The sequence below is a fragment of the Lytechinus variegatus genome, chromosome 3 (assembly GCF_018143015.1).
Source record: "Lytechinus variegatus isolate NC3 chromosome 3, Lvar_3.0, whole genome shotgun sequence".
Taxonomy (NCBI): Eukaryota; Metazoa; Echinodermata; class Echinoidea; order Temnopleuroida; family Toxopneustidae; genus Lytechinus; species Lytechinus variegatus.
Window position 1 is genome coordinate 23,320,116 of NC_054742.1, and position 26,167 is coordinate 23,346,282.

The 26,167-nt window shown below is 35.2% G+C and overlaps 1 protein-coding gene across 1 annotated transcript in view; it reads left to right on the forward strand.

Annotated features, from left to right (window-relative positions):
* LOC121410548 (homeobox protein HMX1-like) overlaps positions 1–5,237 on the forward strand; it is a 29,402-nt gene extending 24,165 nt beyond the window's left edge. The window contains exon 3 of the mRNA XM_041602712.1: positions 4,618–5,237. Coding sequence (XP_041458646.1) covers positions 4,618–4,942 — 325 coding nt within the window. The 3' untranslated portion in view covers positions 4,943–5,237. The remainder of the gene's footprint in view (positions 1–4,617) is intronic.
* Positions 5,238–26,167: the final 20,930 nt, after the last annotated feature.

Genomic DNA, 26,167 nt, shown 5'->3' on the forward strand with positions numbered 1-26,167 from the left:
ATATCTTAAAAATGGGCGTGTTGAAGATAAGAAGAAGGCAGTCCTTACAAAGATAAGAACGCGTTAAGAAGATTTTCAGAATACCGATTTGCAATGATTTTAGCGTCTTCTTATCTCAATGAGATAAGATAAAAGAAAAGAACAAAGATAAGAACGTTTTCAGAATACCACCCCAGGGTTCGATACCCGGCACGGAACTTTAGCAATGCATTGCTCTTTATTTTACATCAAACACAATGAACAATGCTATATGGATTATTGATACTAACGTGTCCAAGTGCTTACTTTAACAAAAAAAAGGAAAACATAAATATCTTTTATCCCCAATATTATCACTCATTTCCCCTTCCTCGACTCCCCTGGATGGTAGGGGGGGGGGGAACATTGGTCGAGATCTTTTTGATCTCGGAAATATGGCAACATGTGTGAGGCTTTTCCTAGTATTATTCTTATCATTTTACTGTATAAGTACACATACGTACTCATGCACACTATACAGTGCGTATCAAAAAAAGTTTACACTTTTAAAAAGCCCTGGGAATTGAAAAATATACAACATGTGGGTAATTTTTTCACATATAATTATGGGTTTGGGTCTCATCTATCCAATGAAGGTAAAGATTTGACAGAATGTTACACCCTTTGGTTACACCTGAGTGAGCACTGTCCATTTTAGTAAAGCTCGCAGAAATCTGTTTGCGCAGAAATGCTTGTTTTCACGCTGTGTCAAGGGGAAAGGGCTAAATCAAACTTACCCTGCGAAGCATTTCTCATAAATTTCCCGAGCACTTTTAGCCAATTGAAATAAAACGGATACATTCAAGCATTTTGTAACAATTTTGCCGCCCAAATTTGAGATTTCAACACTTAGTAAGCACAACCTTTACCATTTTTGTGCAAGCTGGATCTGAGGACATAACTGAATCTGAACAAAAGTTTATACCAGACATCTCCAGCATTTTTCACTAAGTTTTTATCATTTAAAGTTGATTTACATTTCATTTTCATTTAATACTTGTTTCTCCACACTTTTCCCAAGCTTGGCAATGATTAACAAAATGAAATTCAAGCCTAAGCCATTTCACGTAAATCACAGCTCAGTGTAAAGCAAATATCGTCATGAAGGACTCGGTGTGTGGGGGAGTGGGATGGGGCGCATTGCACTCTTCGAAGTGTTTTGGGCAAGGAAACAAGTTTAAAAAGGTAAAAGATATCTTCGTATTAATTTTACTTGCTAATTTCCACGTGTTCTTCATGATTAAGGTCTACTTTTATTCGCATAACTATTTCAAAGTTCTGCGCAAATCATTTTTTACCAACTTTTCAAAAGTAAGTGGTGCTCACTCAAGCGGAAATATTTTTCGACAGTTATATCGTCATTTGCTTATATGGATCTGTACCAATGCTAAAATGTGGAAAAATCGTCGGAATATTACAAATATATAATTTTACAGGATTTTTTCTAAGTGTAAACTTTTTTTTGATACGCACTGTATAGATATAATTTTATATTCATTTCTTTCACAATATATTTGAATAAAAAGAGTTGCCAAAGCTGTTGTACATGGGTGTGCGGGTGTGTGAGAGTGAGTGTGAGGGTGTGTGTTTAGCGGTTAATGTTTTTATTAAGTTGTTCATAAATTTAATCAAGACATTACCCAGAATATACGAGTATAAGTTGCTTGTGATTTTCTGTTGATATTAAACTGAAGTAAGAGGAGATAAGCATTAATTTTAATTTAAAAAAAATCAAATTGAAAGTGAATCAAGATTAAAAATTAACCCTGACGATAAAATGGTTTCAACGAAACCAGGAAATACTAGAGAAAACAATTTTAGTAAATATTTTATTGATATCCACCAAAGAAAATTATGATTATGTATATTGCAGGATGGGGGCTCCACGTTCCACTAGCAGTACTTGTTACTTCTGTGGAGTCCTTTTAATGAAGTATATATGACAATTTACCCTGTATCAATGTATTTTGACATATTTGGTAATAAATTCAGTTCAGAATAACAATAACGGAGTTTGACAGTTCCTCCATATATGCCGTGTGATATCAGATATGCCTTTTTTTCAAAGTATTAGAAATGATATTATTTGTGAAGTGGATAAATAATCAGACACTTCATTTCATACCCCCTGCTAGAGGAAGAGAAATAAATTTATTCATGAGGTTTCATTAAACATTGAATTTATATTCATGATATATGGGGGAGCTGCTCGCATTTGACGTTACAAATTAAAAACTTTTAATAACTCTTATTCTTTGATTTGTTATCAAACCTTCATCAATCTTTTTTTCCTTCTTACTTTTCCGCTCTTATTCATCATCGTCAGGGTGAACTTCCTTCCCCCTTTTAGAGCATCAACACTTTGTTAGCAGTGTAAAGATAACGCTTCATGCGTTCAGTGTAACTCAACTTATATCTAGTAGTTTTAGAATTATTCGTAAATTCTACACGGCTTTATACATAATCATCAGGTCAAAAATAAGCTAAGGCATTACTTATCAATGAACCGAAGACTCAGTATATAGAATTTCGAGATGAGCATGAACACCAATCATTATTGATAAATATTAGACATGTTCAGTAAAACATACGTACTCATTCCTTTTTATTATGTTTCTTATTTTTGCACTTATATAAGTGCTTTACAAAATTAATATCATTTATATTATTACAAGACAGAATCAATTATGCGATTCCTTTAAGTTGTAAAACTGGGAACAACTACAAATCAATCATTTGATTAATCGTATACAGCGCAATGGCCTGGTGTATACTTCCAAACTAAGGACTGCAAAGAAACCTTAAACTTTTTGTCTTATCTATGTCTTTTAAGTATTGCATAGGAACTATTGCATGATATGCATGTATATTTTTTTTTACCCCAAAAAATTAATTATTGCAATTTGGAGTTATCTTCCTGAGTGCTAAGAAAAGTTAATGCACGAAAATATATATCAATTAAAGATATGATCGATATAAACCCTGCAAAATCAGCTTGGCGCCTTGCCTAAGCCTTCTATTTATCCCCGCAAGGAAATACAATCTATTTGCAACCATACGAATGAATGAATAAATACATGAATAAATACACACCAGATGAAAGAAGTAGATGAGAGCACAATATTTTTCTTATTTTAAAAAGTAAAAGCATAAGCATTATATTACTTGATTATGAAAAGGAGAAGCTTTTTGGACAAATGGAAACACATAGGTTGTGGTGGAGAATGCCTAGCAAGTTCATTGGAAATCTGAAAAGGAAGGCTGCGGTGTACTAGTAGCGTTGCTTCTCGATCAAAGGTGGAAAAAGGTCACCGATTTGCGAGGGAAAACGCGCCGTTTTGAGCCCGACTTGGGTTACTTTTCTATCGACAAATGCTCTATCATGAGAGGGTGTCTGTAAGGGGTAGAAGTGTCTGATTAGGTGAGAGCAAACCAGGCAGGCTTGGGCTGCACGCTCGTACGGGGGAGATTAGGCCTTAGAGTTATTGGCACATGGCAACGGGCTACTAAAGGAGACGCCGTGTCTAAGTCCCCGCCGGGGAAGCCCATCTCTATACCGATCAATGCCTGTCTACCTTAGGGGTAGTCATCAGCTAAAAGTACACACACATCACCACCGTGAAAACCACTTTACATCCAAGAAATAGGAAGAAATAAAATACACACAGCGAGAAGGTAGCTAGTGCTAGTATCAAACTGTAATGCACTTCCATCGGTGCTTTCGTCATAAAGCTACTAGTCAAATCGACCAATCAAAAGCCTCGGAAGGTATGATGCCAGTCACTATTGCTTCGCCGAATAAAATCGAAATAATTGTTACCTGACCCCACACCTAATTCCTCAGTCCGTATTTCTCCATACGACACGTGACTATCCTAGCTTTTCTATAAAGGCGCCACAAATAGTCTCATTTAAAGCTTAATATCGGCTTCTTCTTTTTGTTGTTCCCAAATTTATTTGAAAGTGACCTTGAATTGTTTTTTTATATTTAACAAAGATCATGAAACATAGTTCACCCATTGTTTTTAGAAACTCTTATCAAGTTATGTTTGAAAAGAACATTGATAAAATGTGAACGTTCTCAGAAACAGACTATCCTTTCAGGAGCTTTAATTACACGCGGGAATTTGTCAGAGAACATGTTGAAGGTATTATTAAGATGCAATGTGGGTCAAGTTATCCAAACAGTCGTTAAGCCGGCTATTTGAGGAGATACCTGATACCACTAAATTTCCTTACCATGTCTTTTTATTTTGTCTTTTGTTACTGACGTACTCGTAAAGTTTGATTACATGCTTTCATTCCGTAACCCATCCATAACATCGCGCTTGCATAATTAAGCATTACTGGGTTAATTAGTCTCAGTCTTAAATGGCTGGACATGTTTTAATCAAATTATTATTTGATTAAAACATATCCAACCATTTAACATTTACAATCAGTATATAAAAAACAAACTAATCCTACAATTTGCTTATTGTGAACTATTTGAAAGAAATTTACATTTCATAGAAATCTTTTATCGTTTGTTTAAAATATTGTCGATGGATTAATTTATCTTCTTATTTCTTTTTCATTTTCCCGCTTCTATCATTTCAGAACCAAATGGAAGAAGCAGATGATGGCACGATTAAAGATGGCCCACCGCCAAGGGCTTTGGGCGTCACCTTTCATGCCCACCTGGTTCGGATCGGCACTGGCGTCTTATCCTGCAGCGGCTGCAGCAGCTACCTATGGTTCTCTCCTTGCTGCTCCGAGACCAGTAATGCCTGGAGGAGTTGGTCCAGGACCAGGCCAACAGCCGATGCACCTATCAATGCAGCCACACCCAACGCCACACCCGTCCTCCATAGCCGCACCCACCCCTCTCCATATTGCTACGTCATCTAGTTCGCCTCGTGGTTTACTGGCGCCTCAGCAGTGAACTGGAGGCAATATGAATCATAAATCCAGGCGATTTTGTAAATTCCTTACCAATTTTTTATTTTCAGTTATGTATCATTTTATAACCAAATTGGGTCACGTTGACCACACATCACCTTTGTAAATTACTATAACAGCCTATTGTACTTGCCATGTATTCATGTTTGAAGCTTAGTGTCCAATAATCCTGCTTATGATAAGTGAATTGTAGAAATCAAAAATTATATCTCTGATCGGCATGTTGGATAAAGATACAGACCAAAACAACCACAATTTTCGTACTTGACATCATAGAAGACATTGATAAAATTAGGTTTGAATAACAATTGACAATAAAAATATTCCTTTATAATACCAGGCTCTCTTTCCATTAACTTACAATTTATTATCGAATCTCCACAACTAAAACTTTTACGAGTCCCTTGTTTTTTATTAGCTGTTGAGCATGTACAACAGCTTTTGGAACTCTTCGGCATCACCAATTTTTCCAAAGGGTAGATAGCTCTGGGGAACCTTGATTTAAGCTACGCCTACCATTGTTCTCTTCATCCATTTCTTTACACAATATTTAAAATAAAAAGAGTTGCCAAAGCTGTTCTACATGTATAGCTTCACACACATTTGTATACTTTCTCCCATACGTGTACTGCATCAAAGCACTAGCTTTGTATCAAAGCGATAGCTTTGATCCAGCTGAGGCATGGCGGCTTGTCATTGTTTAAAACCCAACTTCACCCGACAAAGTAAATTATAATTGGTATGGTGTCGAAAATCTGTCTATCTGACGGTCAATTGGATCAGGGTCGCCTAGCCACTAACCCGTCTGTGTGGTCTAGTGGTTAAGGCACCGGCGTTCAAAGCTGGGGGCCCGGGTTCGATTTCCGGCAGAGACATTTTCACCAATTTTTCCAAAGGGTAGATAGCTCTAGGGAACCTTGATTTAAGCTACGCCTACCATTGTTCTCTTCATCCATTTCTTTACACAATATTTAAAATAAAAAGAGTTGCCAAAGCTGTTGTACATGTATAGCTTCACACACACACATATATATATATGTATATATATATATATATATATATATATAATATGTTGCTTATTCTATGATTTGCTTTATTTGTTTTGTTTAGCAAATAAAAACTGAAGAAGGTCAGGGCCAAAAGCTTTACAACATGGTGTATACTTTACTTCATCCTTGATTCTACTCTACTCTTCACACACAGACAACCACGCATATATATATGTGTGTGTATATATATATATATATATAATTATACATGTACAACAGCTTTGGCCTTTGGCATCTCTTGTATTTAAATACACATGTATTGTGAAAGAAATGAATGGTAGGCGTAGCTTAAATCAAGGTTCCTCAGAGCTATCTGCTCTATGAAAAAAATTATATATATATATCAACCATCGATTTTGATGCCAGAAATGTTTTTCAAATCAAAATACTAGCTAACGCAATAAGTTCAGGGTTATAAGAGTTTAATTAATTACGTGTCATAAATACGCAACGTTAATTAAAAACATCATTCACCCTAATCACTTCACCTAGAACACTGAAATTTACCCAGTTTTTCTTGACATGAAAGATATTTGCATTCGATTTTGGTATTACATTTGATATTTTTTCTTATTTCAATGATACTTTTGAATGTAAATATTGACCTTTAATTTTATCAAAAGATGTTGAAGAAAATATTTGAAAGCAGACTGCCACAATAAGTAAAATAACATTATGCTATTTATATGATTACGTCATTATATTATCGTACATGTATCTTGTTATTGATATATAATCATGGAAATGAAAAATAACCAGCAAAAATAATGATTATGTATATAATACTGATTGTATATTTGAGAAAGTAGAATAGTTTTACTAGTATTTTCAGAAAATAATTTAGATACAAACTAAGAGCTGATTCAGATGAAGCATATTTATATTAGATTATATATTGTGATAAAGAATATTTGTATGATGAGATAATCTTGTGATAGACTTCTTTAGTACTCGTTTCAATGTCAACATGGGCTGAATATTGTTAATATTTTATATTTAAGAATGATTTGATGTATTCAAGTTGAATAAAATGGGTTAGAAGGGATAATCATCTGGTCAATTGTGTGTTTTTTGTCAGAGTTAACGAATTACATTATTATGACTACTATTACATTTAATGTCTGAACTATAGCCATTAATTGATTGTGGAATTATGGAAATTATGTTGAATATGGTGTCACATATGGTGTTGATACGGCATTGAACATGGTGTAAAAATGGTGTTGAACAAAATAATTCCAAACATGGTGTTGAAAATTTGACACGATAGTGGACATGGTGTCAATCATGATGTTGAACATGATGGTAATGGCATAGTGTTGGCATGACATTGAACATGGTGTCAAATATGGTGATGACATGGTATTGAACATGGTGTTAAATATGGTGGTGAATATGATGCTGATCATGTTGAAGACTGAAATGGACGCGGTACACAGCAAAAACTATGGTGTTGATTTAACACCAGCCCGGAATCTATATATGTCCACACCAGAGAAGTGTTAAATAACACCAGTTTCGTTTTGGTCTAACACCAGATAGGTGTTAATACACATGATACAACACCAATTAAAATCAAAACAACATGGGCTTGATTCCAAACTGGTGTTATTTCTCTGGTGTGGACACATAGATTCCGGGCTTGTGTTAAATCAACACTTGAGTTTTTGCAGTGCATGGACCATGATATAGAGCTGATGTTAGCAATGAAGATGACGACGATGAAAACGAGAGTAATGATTACAATGATGATTTTAGAATTTATTATAGGTAAAAACTAAAGAGAAAGGAATAATTGAATTTATATTCGTAAAATATCTTTGCTTTTCTTAATTTACATGATCATCGAGGATGGAACGTGTGATGTAATGTAATTACGACATGGAAACATCGTACATCATATATATATATATATATATATATATATATATATATATATATATATATATATATATATACAGTGCGTATCAAAAAAAAGTTTACACTTTGAAAAAGCCCTCGGAATTTAAAAATATACAACATGTGGGTAATTTTTGCACGTATAATCTTGGGTTTGGGTCTCATCTATCCAATGAAAGTAAAAGTTTTGTCAGAATGTTACACTTGAGTGAGCGCTGTCCATTTCTGTAAAGCTCGCAGAAAACTGTTTGCGCAGAAATGCTCGTTTTCATGCTGTGTCAAGGGGAACGGGCGAAATCATACTTACCCTACGAAAGATTTATCATACATTTCCCTAGCACTTTTAATCAATTGAAATAAAACGGATACATTCCAGCATTTTGTAACAATTTTGCCACCCATAGTGAAATTTCAACTCTTACTAATGAGCACAACCTTTACCCTATTTGTGCCAGCTGGATCTGAGGACATAACTGAATCTGAAGAAAAGTTTATATCAGACATATACAGCATTTTTTCACTAAGTTTTTATCATTGAAAGTGGGTTTACATTTCATTTTTCATTTAATACTTGTTTCTTCAAACTTTTCTCAATTTTAGCAATGATAAACATAATGAAAATCAAGCTTAAGCCATTCCATGTAAATCACACCTAGTGTAAAGCAAATATCGTCACGATGGGCTCGGTGTGTGGGCGAGTGGGGTGGGGCGAAATGCACTCTTCGAAGTGTTTTGGGCAAGGAAACAAGTCTAACAAAGTAGAAGATATCTTCAAATCAATTTTACTAGCTGAATTCCATGTGTTTATGTTTACGGTCTTCTTTTATTTGCAAAATTATTTCAATGTTCTTCGCAAATCATTTTTCACTAACTTTTCAAAAGTAGGTGGTGCTCACTCAAGCGGAAATATTTTTGACAGTTATATCGTTATTTGCTTTAATGGACGTGTACCAATGTTAAAATGTAGAAAAATCTTCAGGATATTACAAATGCATAATTTTACAGGATTTTTTCGAAGTGTAAACTTTTATATATATATATATATATATATATATAAAGAGTTTCGTTGCAAAAGGGGTTTAGGTCCACTTTGGACCATTCGGAGAATGGTCCAAAGAGAAAACTAAATTGTCATGAAGTATACCCTATCATGTGAATATAATGTTGGGTATAAAAGAAATCTACCTGTCTTCACTTCTTTCTAAATATTTTTTCAAAAATTATAATTGTGGACCTGACTGCTTTTGCAAACTGAAATGAATGCAATCTCTTTTGAGTAAAAAAGGTGATTTTTATTCACGTTTTAATGTGAATTTCAAATTTTATGTGCTATCAGAGCGACTAAAACTCTACGGCCCGTATTCTGAAGTCGGGTTTAACTTAAACTCAGGTTTAAAGTTGTGGTTTAAGTATGGGAGGCCAAAAGTATCAAAATTTGTATTAAAGCCTGTGTATAGCTTTGGTAAAGGGTCAATAATGTGATTGATAATCGAATATCGTCTAATATGACAGTCTTACTGAAGCGTAGAGACCGTTAGATATTTTTCCAACTGCACTTCTCTGAGAAAAATTCAAATATTCAAATCTTGGATATATAGCGCCCTCTCTCGGCGATGCTTGTTTTAAATTAAAAAAATGGGCATTCAAGCACTTATCTTATAAATTTAGTGATTAGATATCCAAAAGTTACAGACAAAGAACATATCTTGAAAGTTTCAGCCCATTCCATGATTTGGAATAGGATTTAATTGAAAGACAAAAACACACAGATATTTTAATTTGATCGGGTGACCCGATCAAGTTAAATTTCCATGTAAATTCGAAAAATTTATCCTGTAAAACACATTTTCATTTCATATCCTCCACATCATAACTGTTATAGGGCATATCCATTGATATTAGCTAGCAATGAATTGGAATAGTGATAGGTGCATTTTGGTGGATTTACCAAAACTATACACAAGCTTTAAGTTAAATGTTTCTTATGTATACTGTGCTCTTTCCTTATTCATCGATGGTGAAGACAATCATCTATTTATACTTCCTAGACAATTGAGCTTATTAAATATGATATCTCTATACTGTTAGTGATTTATGTAACAATTGGCTATCCATACTTAACCACAACTTTAAACCTGGGTTTAAGTTAAACCTCCAATCAGAATACGGGCCTATAAGTTTAGAGACAGAAAACAGTAAAATTTGTGAGAAATGGACCTTACTCTTTTTGACAAATGAGCTCTTCAGAAGAGTTTGGTTGCAAAAGTGCACTGCAAAAACTCCGGTGTTGATTTAACACCAACCCGGAATCTATATGTCCACATTAGAGAAGTATTGAAACAACACCAGTTTTGAATCAAACCGATGCTGTGTTAATAATTGGTGTTGTATAAACACCTTTCTGGTATTAGACCAAAACGAAACTGGTGTTTAACACTTCCCTGGTGTGGTCATATATAGATTCCGGGCTGGTGTTAAATAAACACCGGATTTTTGCAGTGTGGTTAGGTCCACTCTAAGAAAATCATTTTTCCATTCTCCAATATTGCAGTAATCTTATATTATACGAAACTAAATTTTCACGATACCCTATCATGTGAACATAAAATTGGTTATAAAAGAAATACCTGTCTTCATACTTTTTAAATATTCTTTTCCTAAAAAATTCTTTCTGGACCTTACCCCTTTTGCAACCAAAATGAAACGGACCTAACCACTTTTGAAAAAGGGTGATTTTTCTTTGCCATTTTTGTTCAATTTTTATTTGGAATTTCAACTTTTCTTTGGTATCATCTTATATAGGTACTAAAAATCTATACATTGAAACAAATTTGATGAAAAATGGACCTAACTCCTTTAAGCTTTTCCAAAAGGGACGGAACCAGAACTAACCATCTATGGCTGGCCGGCCTTGTCAAACCTTTATGTTAACAATTGTACTATCCAATACCGCGATAAGTCTCTGTTCAGAAGCAAATTTGTAAAATAATATTTTAGACCCCCTCCAAAAAAAAATACAATCGTTTGTTATATCATTTCATCATCCTAGGTATAAAGTGTGTGTTTATAAGGCATAAACCAATGTATTCAAATTGAGATGCGTAGATAGAGAGGAGATGCTACATTTTTGCAGAGCCATAATTTAAAATCAAGGTTTCACATGGCCGGCCAGCCAGAATATGTGCTTAGTTCTGGCTCCGCCCCTTTTGCAAAAGATTCAGCAGTCTTCAATATTCCGTTTGGCCAAAGGAAAGGGAATTATCTTATTGTGTTTTACTGATTTTGAAACGGAAAATGGAACGAGAAGGCGCGCTCAATTTTGTGTTTCGTGAAGGCGAAACAGAAAAGGAAACGAAAATTAAAATTCAATTTTGTGTTTTTCAAAAGAAAAATTAAAAATTAAAATATGTAAAACAGTAAAACGGAAAAATAAACAGTTTTTCTGTTTTCCTTTTACATATTCCATTCTTGAATAAAAATATTGAAAAATTCACGTTTTTCTTTTTTAAATCTCGAAAAGAGAATCTATTTTCACTAAATATTTCGTTTTTTTGCTTTTTCCGTTGCCACACCTCTGCATTCGAGTCCAGCATTTGTTCTGTGAGTCTATTTGCACCAGCGTGACATCGCTATTGTTCAAACCGCTTGCAATTGTTTTCTGAAGGTAAAGGGAATGGTTTCAGTATACAAGCAAGTGGCTATGCATAAGAAATAAAGCAATTGCTGAAGCATGATTTTTTGCTTGGCTAGCAACAGATTGTGCTTGAAGCAATTGCTTTCCAGCAATTGCTTTTTTATGCATCTGACCCAATCTCTTTATCACTTTTATAATCTCTTTTTACCATTTCCACTTTTGCCTATCATTATTGAGTAACTAATAATCTCGAAAGTGCAGGCATGCTTGATAGGTTTCTCAGCTTGCTAAATATGGAAATACCCGTATCCCCCGTCCAGTGTAAAACACTAAAGATAATCTAAAATTTCAATGAAATTCTGAGATTTGACCAACAGGTCAGTACACTATTCCAAAGTCCCTCTGCGTCCATTCGTAAAGAAAGGGGATCCCCCTAATCAATTAGCGCCTCCCCCGTCATCAGCTAAAAATAGCACGACATGACTATTACAAGATGTCAGCTTAAAACGTGGTTAATATGAGAAAGTGTCCCTCCTTGTTCTACAAGCTTTCACATCTCGAATCACTGAATAAAATGTATATAATTATGATAAGACGAATACTTGCATTTCAGTAACCAGGTAATTGAACGGGTCGACTGAACCAAAACATATTCTCATACCAAGAGACGGGGACCATAAAGTCAATTCTTTTTCAATTCCATATACAGTGAAATCAAGAAAACTCTTCCATAAACATAATCGTAATTGTTATTAACCATCGCGGATTTTTCTGAGTCGTTTTATCGAGTTTATGATTAATGCTTATTATTATCATTGTTAAAATTCGAGATAAGAGGGAGAGAGAGAGAGTAGAAAGAAGGACCGGACAGAGGGAAGTAGAGGGGCGAGGGAAAGAGGAGAAAGTGACTGAAAACGATAACATGCCGGAGAGGGAGAAGAGAGAGGGAGAAAACAAAGATAGAGAGAAAGAAACAATGAATGAATGAAAGAGAGAGAAGGAGAGAATTTTTAAACTATTGACTTGTTAATGCAAGTGGAAGCTCGGCCTGACATCTAAGTTGTTTTAAATTATTTAGAAAAAAATAAGAGAACATGATAAAGTTTGACGAAAATCTATCAGATGATTAATGATAACGTTTCAAAGTTTTGATTTGGTGACCATGGTGACGAAGGCCTAAGATGCAAGGATCGGAGCTCCCAAACAAACTGTAAATATGTAAAATAAAATCTTTCTATTTTGATTTGTCCGTTAAATATATAGCTCCCATCGTCAGGCACATTTTCATATACTCTTTCATGAGAAAATATATTCATTCATGATGAATATCTAAGCAAAGATGATGACATATGGGGCGGCTGCTCGAATATTACTTTAAGAAATCACGACCATTTTGAATTATGATCTAACCTTAATTCACATTATTTCTCTGCAAAATGAGAAAGAAATAACATGGGCTGCTGAATTAGAAGCCATTATGTAGGAAACTAAACGCACAACTACGTTCGATTCTACTTTTTTACTCCATGTTTTCGTTGGACTCTACTTTTTGACTCCATGTTTTATTCATTTATTATCATTATTTTTTACTTGTTGGTGTGTAGACAGACATGTAAAATGGGGATAGATTTATAACAGATATAATGAGGATAACAACATTTCTTTTGCAGAAAGATTTTTTTTTGTTCATATGAATCAATAAAAGAGAGAAAACTAACGATGATTTTTTTTTGTTATGAGAAATTTCATTTTTCTCTGAAACTTTTTTTCCAGATCAGTATTTTTGGAAGCGTTTATAACCGTTTTTTTAATTTTCAATCAGCTCATAAACCAAATAAATAAATGGTATATAAAAAGTATATAAAATATGAATATGGATATGAACTTATCGGAATTGATATCATCCTATTGTTCACTGTAAAATGGACTACTTTTTTCAACTTCTGAATCTTAGAAAAATGATAATCGATTCATATTTAAAGATACAAACACAAGGACACTTGAGAATTTACCCGCCAACAATTTCATCGACACTTTCACGTTCTTTTCCCACCTTTGAGCGAGCTCCATTCGGACGCGCGTTCCCACAATCACACACCCATCAATCAAGAGTCGAACGCTCACCCGAGAGTCTGGCGACAGCTCAAGGCGAGCTCTCCGTGTCTTTGACGGCTCGGGTTTCGACGTCAACGCGCTATTCCTTATCAAACACTATCGTTACTAGGCAGTGTGAAGTACATCCTGAAGAGAGTATAAATACACGACGCCAAACTTCCTCTCATAATGTCATAGAGGTGAGATAATTTTATACTGGATAGTAGGCCTACCTCAAATACTACATTCAATCAATTTTTTTTATGATAAGGAGGTTTATTGGGCAGAGTCGTCATAACTGAGCCTACATTCTTGAGGGGCCAAATATAGTCGAGCAAAATCTAAAAAAGTTGCGAGCGAGCAAAAATGTCGACATTTTGATTTAAAAAAAAAATTGTGATAGATTTTGATTTAACACTCATAAAATGATATCATATTTCACACATCTCTCTAAATCTTTCCTTTTCTCCCCCCCCCCCCCCTCTCTCTCTCCCTCTCTCTTTTGGGGGAAGAGCCCCCAACGCTTCCCATATCTACGCCACAGTTGGAGAGGATTTTGGTACCGGTTAGATAAAAAAAATGAGGTAAAAAAAAGGAGACTTAAGGACCAATGAGTGACATTCAATAATCGTATTGGACAAAAAGGGGTCGCGGAACAGCCCTTCTCCCACACTTTTTTTTCAATAATGTGTACAAAACGTTTAAGCAACATTCTGATTGTGATATTCATTGTCAGCCGGACTCAGCCCCCCCCCCCTTCCCCATAATTTCAAAATTGTTACTTGCCTCTGATAAAAATATACAAAGAATAAGAAAGGCACAAAAAGCTAAAATGTTTGCAACTTAAAGATAAATTCCAGTACTGGTAACGATCTCAAAATGACTTTTTACAGAATCTACTATAATGACCAAGAAATTGTATAATTGCTGAGAAATAATCAAAATAAGCGCGGATTCGGTCACTTCCGTCGGGTCTTTATTCCAGCAATAATAATACACTGTCCCACGTGTGCCTATCTGTGTTGGTGATCTTCATTGTGAACATTTTTCAGCGTAGATTTCAAGATTTCACAAAGTTCAGTTTATGTAACTTTACCAGATCTAGATCCTCGATGATATACTGACAATTGAGCCTGGTTTTGCAGACATTCTCATTAAATCAGTGTTTACTGCAACTACTGGCATTTCTCTTTAAAGAGGTTAAAGATCTTTGGATGACAGGTCACCAATGGATAATACTATGTACTCTTCCTTTTACACAGTAATTTTTGCCTTTCGTCGGTTCTTCTCAATTATTATGCCTGTAAACCTCCTCAATTGTGTTAGAAATAAAATACACAAACTTTGTCGTGTGTCAAACTTTTTCTTGGGTTGCCAAAAAGTGAAACATGTTCAAGAATATAATCATGAAAAATGAAGCAAACTGGCCAAATTTTTATGATCCGTCCGACAATATTGAAATTCAGCGTATGCGTGCGTGTGTGTGAGGGTGTGTGTGTGTGAGGGTGTGTAAGAGAGAGAGAGAGGGTGAATTTGAATGTTTGTGAGGGTGAAGGCTGTGTATTTGTATAGAGAAAGAGAAAATAGAGAGCAGGCGGGGATGGTGCCATGATCTGAATTCAAATTTTGAGCTAAGCTGGGGCCAAAAAGTTTATATTTAATCGGAAAAATTATCGGGTTGGGGTATCTAAAAGTAAAACACTTTGATGACCGAACGTATCGCTCAGACGCTTGCTATACAAAGTGACTGATATCTACCCAAATATACCCATAGTATTGTTAAAATCTCTGTATACGAATGAATGTTCACATTTGATCATTTTCTATAAACAATACCTTCATCATTTACTTTAAATTGTTCTCGTTGTTAGATCATTACTCAAAGAATATTAATTAAACTATTCACGTGAGCGAACAAATTGGGGTCATTGCCATTCACGGGCGGAAGCTAGACCATTCTCACAACGGTGTGGTACAGTAACCTAGATATTATGAAATGGATAGTAATTCTCAAGAGCCGCTAGACTAAATTGGGTCAATCGGCAGAATCTCACCTGAGTTGTTTTCAGAACACCTTTCCAAACACAATACTCCTTCCTCTCAACCACGACCAGAACAATGAATAGGGACGCATCAATTATGATAATGATTCATTAAGTCATGCCCGAAGATTTTTTTTTTAAGTTCGTAATAAAAATGAAATCGGAACTTTAGCTCGGGACAAACCTTACATCTAAACCAAATAAAAAAACACAAAACTTATACCTACGAAACCTTTACTTTTTGCTGTATATAACAGTTGAAGTCTTGTGACAAATCGATTAGGTCAATTCATACAGCTGCTAAAAACGTAAAAACTGATTACAGAAATAAACTTCCTCTTTAATATGCAAGCAAAAATGAAATGAAATTGACTAGATTTAAATTTTATTCAGCCATTTTTTTATTTGCTATTTGAAAAAAACGTAGATTTTACAAAAAGGCTAAGACCCGTATGGCAAATTTAAGGCCAAATCTTCTGGAAAAAAATTGGATAAAAATAGATATAAAATATAGTGGGAAAAGGCTATGGCAACTTCGGCATGATCGGGGTTTGGCGACTGTTTTGTCAACTGCATTTTCAAAAGTTCTGGTAATATTGAAAAAGAAAATTACAGATTAGTTTAGTTCTCAGATTTCTGCACTGATGAATATGCAAGACCTATAAAACCTTGTAACACACAATGAATTTAAATAAAGATTCGAAAGATATTTAACAAGATGTATTTAAAGTTAAAATGGATTTGAATAAGAACGTCGAGTTTACGAGAATCGGCGACTCCAGTTTAGTGGTGACTTTCTGAAAATGACATCTTAGTAGATAGATGGCGCTGTGTTATAGTGACTGTTACGATAGTGAACTTCGGGGAAGAACAAAGCAGGACGTTCACCGTTTAAAAAATAATGGGGGTATCTACAATGACAATTTGAAGATGATTGATAATTTGGTATTAAGTCTTTTTTTTAGTATTATCAATAAGGAAAAAAAACAATGGTATGATACAGTAATTAGAACGTTTCTCTTAAAGGAGAATGAAACCATTGGAACAAGATAGCGTGTGTGAAAACAGAAAAATCAAAGAAACAGATCAACGACAGTTTGAGAAAAATCGGACAAATAATGAGAAAGTTATGAGCATCTGAATATTGCAATCACTAATGCTATGGAGATAGCAATTTGGCAATGCGACAAAGATGTGTGATGTCACTTGTGAACAACTCTCCCCATTACTTTAGTATATATTTCACTTGAATTGCCTCTTTTATCACATCTATCTATAGATCATGTGTTCTTTCTACATGAGGGCATGTAATACATAATTTTTAAAAATACATCATGGATAAAGAGTTTGTATCATAAGAAAAAGCAAAAAGAGACATTTTGAGGGTATTTTATAGTCCACCAAAGAGAAAGTTGTTCATCAGTGACATCACACATCCTTGTCGCATTGCCAATAGGAGGATCTCCATAGCATTAGTGATTGTAATATTCAAATGCTCATAACTTTCTCATTATTTGTCCGATTTTTCTCAAACTTTCTTTATTCTTATTCTTTGATTTTTCTGTTCTTACACAAGCCTATTTGTTCCAAAGGTTTCATTCCCCTTTAACTATGTTAACCAGTAACCATACAGGGCACTAGGAATGATTTTTGAAGAAGGGGTGCTGGTTTGGAAATAAACTTGACAAAGTATATATATATATATATATATATATATATACATGTGTGTGTTTGAGGGTGCGTGAGTGTGTGTGGGAGGGTGGGTGTGGGTGTGGGTGTGTGGTGTGTGTGTGTGTGTGTGTAAAGCTTTACATGTACAACGGCTTTTTGGCAACTCTCTTTTTTTATTTAAATATTGTAAAGAAATGGATGAAGAGAACAATTTCTTCTCTCATACGTGTACTGTATCAAAGCTATAGCTTTGATCCAGCTGAGGCATGGCGGCCTGTCATTGTTCAAAACTCACCTTCACCCGACAAAGGAAAATATAATTGGTATAGTGTCGAAAATCTGTCTATCTGACAGTCAATCGGATCGGGCTCACCCTAGCTACTAACCCTTTTCTGTGGTCTAGTGGTTAAGGCACCGGCGTTCAAAGCTGGGGGCCCGGGTTCGATTCCCGGCAGAGACATCACCAACTTTTCCAAAGGGTAGATAGCTCTGGGGAACCTTAATTTAAGCTACGTCTGCCATTGTTCTCTTCATCCATTTCTTTACAATATATATATATACTGTATGTATATATATATATATATATATATATATATATATATATATATATATATATATATATATATATATATATATATATATATATATTTATATATATATATATATATTTATTTATTTATTCATTCATTTATATATATATCTATCTATATATAATATATATATTGTATTTTCATTTGTTTTTATATAATTACTTATCAATGTTTTGACACTAATGGTCAATACTACCAGTTAGCAGTAGCAGCAGTACCCATTTTACCGATTGAAGCGAGCGAGCGAGCAAAATTTTTCACCCTCTTACTGTAAGAAAAGCTAATTTGTGATTAATTGTGGCAATACGTTTAGAAAATAATATCACAATTTATTCTCTTTCCATTTGAAAATTTCAACTTGTGCATTGTACCCCCCCCCCCCCGAAAAATTCAATGTAGAAAAAAATGCCCCGCTTTTTCCAAATGAAATATTGCCTTTTTAAAGAAAGAAATACCTTTTTTTAATAGATAAACATAATACATTTTAGGTTCGAAAATCACAATATTTTTCTCATTAATTATTGTTTATTACGGTAATAATCATCTTCATGGTTTCAAAAATGTTTAGAATGTCCAGTTTTCAGGTTGGAAAATCACCAATTTTTGGCTCGAGTTCTGCACTCGCACCAATTATTGTTAAGCAAGGTACACATTCTGTTTCCGTTAAAAAAATCTTCGAATGTCTAGTTTTTAGGTTGGAATGTCACAAATTTATGAGCTCGCGCTTTGCGCTCCCATTATTTGACTGGTGAGTTATGTATTCTATTTATGAGTCACTGAATGCAGTCCTTAACAGCTTCCTTTTCCTGGTCAGTATATTAAAGATTTCAGCTCACGCTTCGCGCTCCCGTTATTTTTTTTTCATGATTACAAATACAGCTAGGAATATCTGATTTTCATGTCTTATTACAACAAATGTCCAGAAGTTTGAGCTCGTAATTTACGCTGGCAACATCTCGCACGAATACCCTTTTAACAGTGATTAGCGCCACTTCAGAATTGTTTTTTTTTTCAAAACCGCTTGCTCGCTACGCCTTCTTGCGGAAAAGTAAAGCCTAAATCAAAATATAAGTCTTATCAATTAGAAATCATTTTAAAAAGGCTTTGCTCAACATAATTTCTTCAAAACACACAGCTACTTCACGTAGGTGATAATCTCATTTTGAAAATATCTGTTTGCACCAAGATATCCATTTTGACATATAAATGCCCTTTTGGGCTTTGACCCCAAACAAAAATACGTTCTGATGCCCTTGTCCCAGGGAGTGGAGAAAGACATACACTGAGAATGGGCATGCTAGGATCAGATGACCTTGGTAATATTGATCATAGCACTGTTAATTGCCTAGAAATTGCATTGCATGTATCAAAATATGTACAAAGGTTGCTATATCATTATTTCAATATTATTTCTGAATCTATCATGAAATTATTTTTGTTTTACATGTACAATTGTCAAAATTTGGCCTTGGGGTTTCCAGACCTTGGCCTTGGGTTTCCATGCATTAGCCTCGGGTATTAAAACCTGTGAGATTTGGGCCTTGACTAAAACACAAATCTAGGTTAAACCTGACTTTAGAATACGGGCCCATGCCTTCAATATACCCATACATACAGTACATAATATACGTAATATGTATATCAAAGTATGTCGACAGGTAAGGGAATAATCTGAAAATTATTAATCACAAATTATATTGTTAAAAATGTGTATATTTTCTGTTTTCCTCAAGTTTAAACTTCCCACCTAAATCAATATTGAAAGCAATTTATTAGTTTTGAGTTGGGATTTCATTCTTAAAGGGCAATATATATTTCATGACAATTATTCAGACTCTTCAGTGAACCTAAATTCAAAGTTCGCCCGACGAAAGATACTTTTCAGATTATTTTCACACACACGCCACTCATCGTATTTAGCCATCTCCAGCCCGGGGCTAATTTGTTCACCGAGCTCCCCAAGTTCGCCTGGAGAATTCAACCGACCTACCAATTTAACTCTGGTCGACCCATCTCTCCCATTCTATCTCTATAATCAAGGTGTATGGTGTTCCTTGTGACCTTTTTGACGAATCCATAGCCGCATAAACTGTTATTACAATCTTTCGGGCGTCAACCAGATGATACGCCATCACGTCACGTGATCGAAATCTGGTCTTTTTATTTCAAACCGCGCAGAGGGAACAGGATTTGAAGAAGTCATTAAGGAGTCTTGGTGGATGCTATTTCAAGGGTTGTCATGCTTGGTTTCTCGCCCAATGAGTGAGTGGGGATCAATGACGATTGTTCAGGTTTATTTTGCTTCTGTTGGTAATTAGTCGATTCCTGCTTAACCCAATTTACTAAGTCATAACTAACAAGGTCTGCTTCAGATGGCTTGAACTGCTATAACCTTCCATGAGATTTAAAGAAATATAAGATCTCATGCTAATTAATGGGGAGTTTGAAATACGGGGCTATGAATTGAGAATAGGTAGTAGTTTCGTTGTCCATGAATGAAGGATCGACGACATTTTTATCTATTGTTGTTGTTTAATTCCATCTTTTCAATTATTTACCCCCCCCCCACTAAATCCGACGAGATTCCCACAAAAATTTTGGTGAAAATGATTAAAGAAGTAGGTGTAAAACACTACCACAATAACCATACTGAAATACTATTCTGTTTATCTCCATGATTTATACAGGTTATGACCTGAATACGTTATAGAAGGTGTTCGATGTAGCTGAATTCGGTTACACCCCTTCAAGAATTTGAAAACTTGTGGTGCACGCGAAGCGCTACAAAATAAGACCAGCCTGAGCCCCCTCCTGAAACTTATCAAGCATGTTAAGAAGGTTGTTAATTTATACGCCAATCTCGGTTGCAACATTTGGAATATCACACAGGACTGACTATTACGCACAAGAAGTACGATTGGATAATGACCGGGAGTCAACATGTTGCAAATAGCGAGCTGGCATGCATACAAGCCTTACAGCCCTTTTGAGATATGAAGATAAATGAAACCAATAATGAATTACAAGTTTAAATACCTTGATAAAGACACCACATGTAGGCCCTTAATACAGAATTGATGTGTGATTTCCCACATCTGTGATCGCTTAAACTATCCCTTCATCTCAGCCAAACCCTTCCTCTACTTCTAATGTACCCCGATGTGGCACAGATTAGAAATAAAATGGTGTTTTTATTCTCCTTCAGAAACGATACCTTTAAGATGCGCTGGGACATCTTATTTTGGTTAGGCCTTAATCCTCAGTTGGAAGACTACATTAATGTAGGATCAAGAAGCATGGAGGAACCAGTCCAAGATGAAGGTGAAAGCCAGGAGCATCCGTATCAAAACTATCTCTAATTGATACCATGGAACGGTCGTCCCAGGACACCCATTATCTCTCAAATCTTCTCTTTGACTATACACCTTAATGTATGACTTTATCGTCTAACTGCCATCCGCAGGCCTCTTGAAAAGTACGTCAAAAATGGGAGATTTGACCTTTTTCCTCATAGAACCAATGAACTGATGCTGATCACAACTGTAATCACGAGAGAAAAGACAACACACATTGACTCAGGTGTAACTTCAGTCATCCTTGTAATCATTAATCAGTTCCCGTCCGATTTTCTTTTTAATTCTTTTTAAAGTTTTTTTTAATGACCATAAATTAACATGTCTGCTATTCGATAACCATTTTTCAGCGAAGAATGATTAGTTTTCCTGTCTCCTGTGAAAATCTGTGAATTAATAGAGTAAGTGTAACCTTAAGCATAAACGACTTAATTCTAATCCTCACATTAGAGAACGAAAAAAACTAGTCACATACCCAACCCGAAACTTTTGTCTTCAGAGAAATTAATGTCAGCAAACGTCAGGCCAATACATTGGTCTTATTTTATACTATTCAACAATCAATGGACGACAAGCCTTTATCTGGTTTATGATACGATATCGTATCTAATCAATATTTCTAATTTCATTATGTATTATATGGGCATATTTCCTCAGTTAACAGAGGAGAAGAAGATGTAAGGTAGCACATCAAGACAAGAAACCTATGCGGTTTTTCTTTCTTTCCACTCCGCACTGTCTAGCTTGTAGTTTTCATCTCCACTGAGATCCGGGGACAGATGCGTGTGGTGAGAAAACAACTCAACCCGGATTAGATGCCACTCTATGGGATAAGCTCCGGGGATCGGTTCACATCACAGGATATTAAACCCAAATGAACTTTGACAAAAGTTTCGGAAAAAGGAAATGAAGAGAAATTGGTCGCGCAGAAATCAATGCGTTGATATATGTTTATCCGATATCAAAGCTCACTCCAAATCTAGAGATATTAACGACCCTCTAGCATGAACTGTGCATGAATAGACGGATACCTAGCTGTACTCATGATTTGAAAACAAATCTTGTTAAAGGGGGCAGGTAAAGTGCATCTTTGGTAAGTTCGTATTAGTGGTTAGTAGTTTGTATTGATCTAATTGCATTTCGAATGGATGACAGCTATTTCAAGGTCAAACAATTGTCATTTGTTACAAACTTGATGTACAGAATCGCGCCAAATGCCGAGAACGTAGTCATATTCTAATGGTCAACATCCTGTAGCATTAGCTCAAACAAAAGCTAATTCTAAATCGCTCTTCAGTTTAAACACCAAGATTGTCATATCCGGCACACGCTATTGTTCTAGTTAAGTATTGCCTAAAACGAAAAATGTGATTTGTTGAATTTATCAAAACCTTCAACACGCAGTTTGATCTACTTTTCACGGACGCTGGTTTGATATCATCTCCAACTTAATTACAAGATTCTGGTGAAAATATTTTACAGCGTTTAAGATCATCGTATCATTACCAGTTGGTCGCTGTATAGACATTGTAATGACTTTGCAAATATGAAAATTAAATTGAGTAATAGCCTGCTTAACGACACTTTCCCAAAACTTTGCCAATTTTGGTTATGTTTGACGGCAGACGTAATTGGGTTCTCGATTGCCATGATACAAACTTATGACAATTATGATACATTTACAATTTTTATGGCTTACTCATCAAAGTCATCTGAAAATTATCACGATTTTTTTTTCTCACAGAATAATGAGCTCTATTGAGAAAATGAAATGGGCGCATGTAAGGTGTAAAATGGGCGGGCTGATTATATTAGACACGAAAATATTAAACAATTCCCCGAAATTCTATGGAAACTGTGTTATATGTGAAGGCAGGGGCATTTGATCGTCAGTATATTGGTAAGTTTTGTAATGAGTTCCCGTCGGATTTGAATAGATGAAATCGTCAGACGTGGGGGACAATTTTGGATGATGTAAAACGAATAGAAGTCCTATTCGAAATAAAAAGATAGCTAGCCTTTACTCTGAATTACGATCATATTTCCTATTAAAGTTCATGAAAAATAAATGCCACTGCTCCTTCCGCCATTTCTGCCATAGGGTCCCAATTGCATTCTGATAAATCAAAGAAATTCTGAAGAATCTTATTGTCCTTTATATTGAATATAACTGAAATATTACCCTTTTAAAACATGACGTCTGTCTCTCTATGGAGTCAATAACTGTATCTCATCTGTTATCAGATTCATTTTTTTTTTACTTTTAACTTCCCACCAAAACCTTAAAATATCTCAATTTTCTTTTACGTATTGTTGATATTTATATATTATGCCACCAGTAATACATTCAAGGGTGTTCAATTTTATAAATGGAAGGGGATTAAGAGCTTTTGAAGTCGAAGGAAAAGTTGGTCTGTTGCTGCTTTCGGTTTCACAACAAGATGAGTGTGATCTTCATTAAAGGTATATCAAAATCCCTATCAAATCATGTTATATTGGAGTTAAAGGGGTGATGGGCATAACTATGACCGTGCCACTCGTATGTATCAGAGAGTGAGTGTATATTTACATATAGAAGATAATAACAAAATAATGATTAAATAACCTCAAGAAAAAAATATAGACCTAATGAGCATATTCATAATTTTGTTGAAATTTTCATTTGAACTTTTTTCTTTTAGCATGCATGTTTTAGACACATGCATGCTCTGGACAAATTGCCAATAAAACGGGGTATGTTTTTTTACATGCCTTTTATTCAATTTCCATTTCTTCTACTTTTTTCATTTTAATACCTTCTCTAAAGAAGATAACCTAACAGTACTCTTCTTCTTTTTCTTCTCCTCATTCTGGAAGATGTGTAAAAATTGAAAAATATAACCAAGATTTTACTTTTGCTAATTTCTCTGGACCAAATTGAGCTCTATTTTGTAGTGATAACTTTTTTTTCCTTTTCATATTTATATCAGCGCCCCCAGTAAAAAAAAATATTCCCATGGCTCTGTTTCCTTTTGTATGGCTTTCTTATTATTATTCTTATATACTCTACTCTATACGTTTACCATACCTCCTCAGTTTCAAGTATATATCTTAATGACTCATTCATGACTATTTCTTAAGCAACATGTTTATCATAATTGTCATAACTAATCCCCCGGACTCCAATCAAAGATTATCAGTATTACGATAGTGTAGTGTGGGTGCGTCGTGGTCTAGTAGTTCTGACTCTCGTCTTTCAAACAGAGGGTCGTTGGTTCGAATCGTAGACATGGCGTGTTTTTCTTCTGCAAGACATTTATCCATACTGTGGTGCACTCGACCCAGGTGAGGTGAATAGGTACCCAGCATGATTAATTCCTTGAATGCACGAGCGCTGAGAGGCTGCTGGAGCTAAAGCTCCAAAGTACAGAGGTTTGCCAAATACTGATTTATTATTTTTATATCAATATATTCATTGACGCAGCGCTTCTAAATTAATGGGCCGCGAAGCTCTATCAGGTGAGCCGCGAGAAGCTCCAAAGGGAGAAAAAAAGAGAAAAAGCTGTAATATATTTCACAGACCTGTCCGATCGGTCTACGTTGATCAAATGAGACTAAAGCACGCTTACAGATATCATGCATGTTGCAAACCATGCACATTGATGCTTAATCTATATTGATGTAAACCTCTTTTGCAGGCATGTGTATGTTGTTAATAATTGTCGGATATTTGCGAATGCAGATTAGTTCTCAAACTGTTTATTTCGAATGTGCTTCAGAGCTTTGTATTAAAATTTTACGAAACATTTTGTCATAAAAATTGACGTTTTCGAAAATTTTAGTAGGTGGGCCTCGAAAAAAATCAAAGAATAAAAGTGGTCCTCGAGTAAAAAAAAAATGTTGAGAAGCGCTGCATTACGGAACAGACGACCACCAACAGTCCAAGCAATGGCGCCACCTACGGCATACTTTGAACACACAATAATTCATGTAACCATACTTCTTCTCAAAAGTATTTGAATATTATCCAGGGGTTTCTCTGAGTAATCATCATACCATTGTTTGGTAATTCAACCCACTCTATAAAACCCATTTTCAGCAAACATCAATTGAAGTCACGAACCCCTGATGTCGAAAAAAATACTGGGGGATGGTTAAAACAATAGTTATGGTCACTGGTGATTTGTCTGTTGCTAGGGGTGATATCATATGAGAAGTCAATAATGCATCTCGGCTAGGTCAGGAAAAATGCCTCAGGAATTATTTCCGGGGGAAAACTGTGAGATTTCTTTCACGTTTGACCATTGCATGAAGAAATAGAAAAGTAAAGTGAAATGAAAACTTGCGGTCGAGTGAAATATGCTTGTGATCAACCGAGGTTTCCCCTAGCCGAGTTGAGGAACCTGACGGTCCGACCTGTCTGGGTGTCACCAATCGTGAAGGTATAACGGAAGAAATCTTGATTAAATCATGATGGTCTCTTACACCGATCCTGCCAACATTCGCCAGTAGGGCCTACACGAAGTTGGAATTAGGGAAGGGGATAAAGGTGCCCTAAAAAGCTTTGTTCCGCCTATAATGATTTGAAAAAAAAATATTGTAGAAGAGGACAAAAAATGATATAGATATAAGCCCTAATTTCATCTTACCTTTGATTTAGAATACATATTGAAAGGCTCATCGTGTCGGGTCTTTTCTCGATCGCTACATTCTCTTACATAATAACATGTAAAACAACTTATTATCCCCTCGAATATTTATCGCAACAATTTCAGACAATAAACAGCAAGTGTCCTATACCTTCAACAGTGAGATGGCCGTAACATCATCCCTAACCCGAACCCGACGTCACCCTTTATTCCTCACTGGAAATAAACCTAGCTATGCCACTGCTATC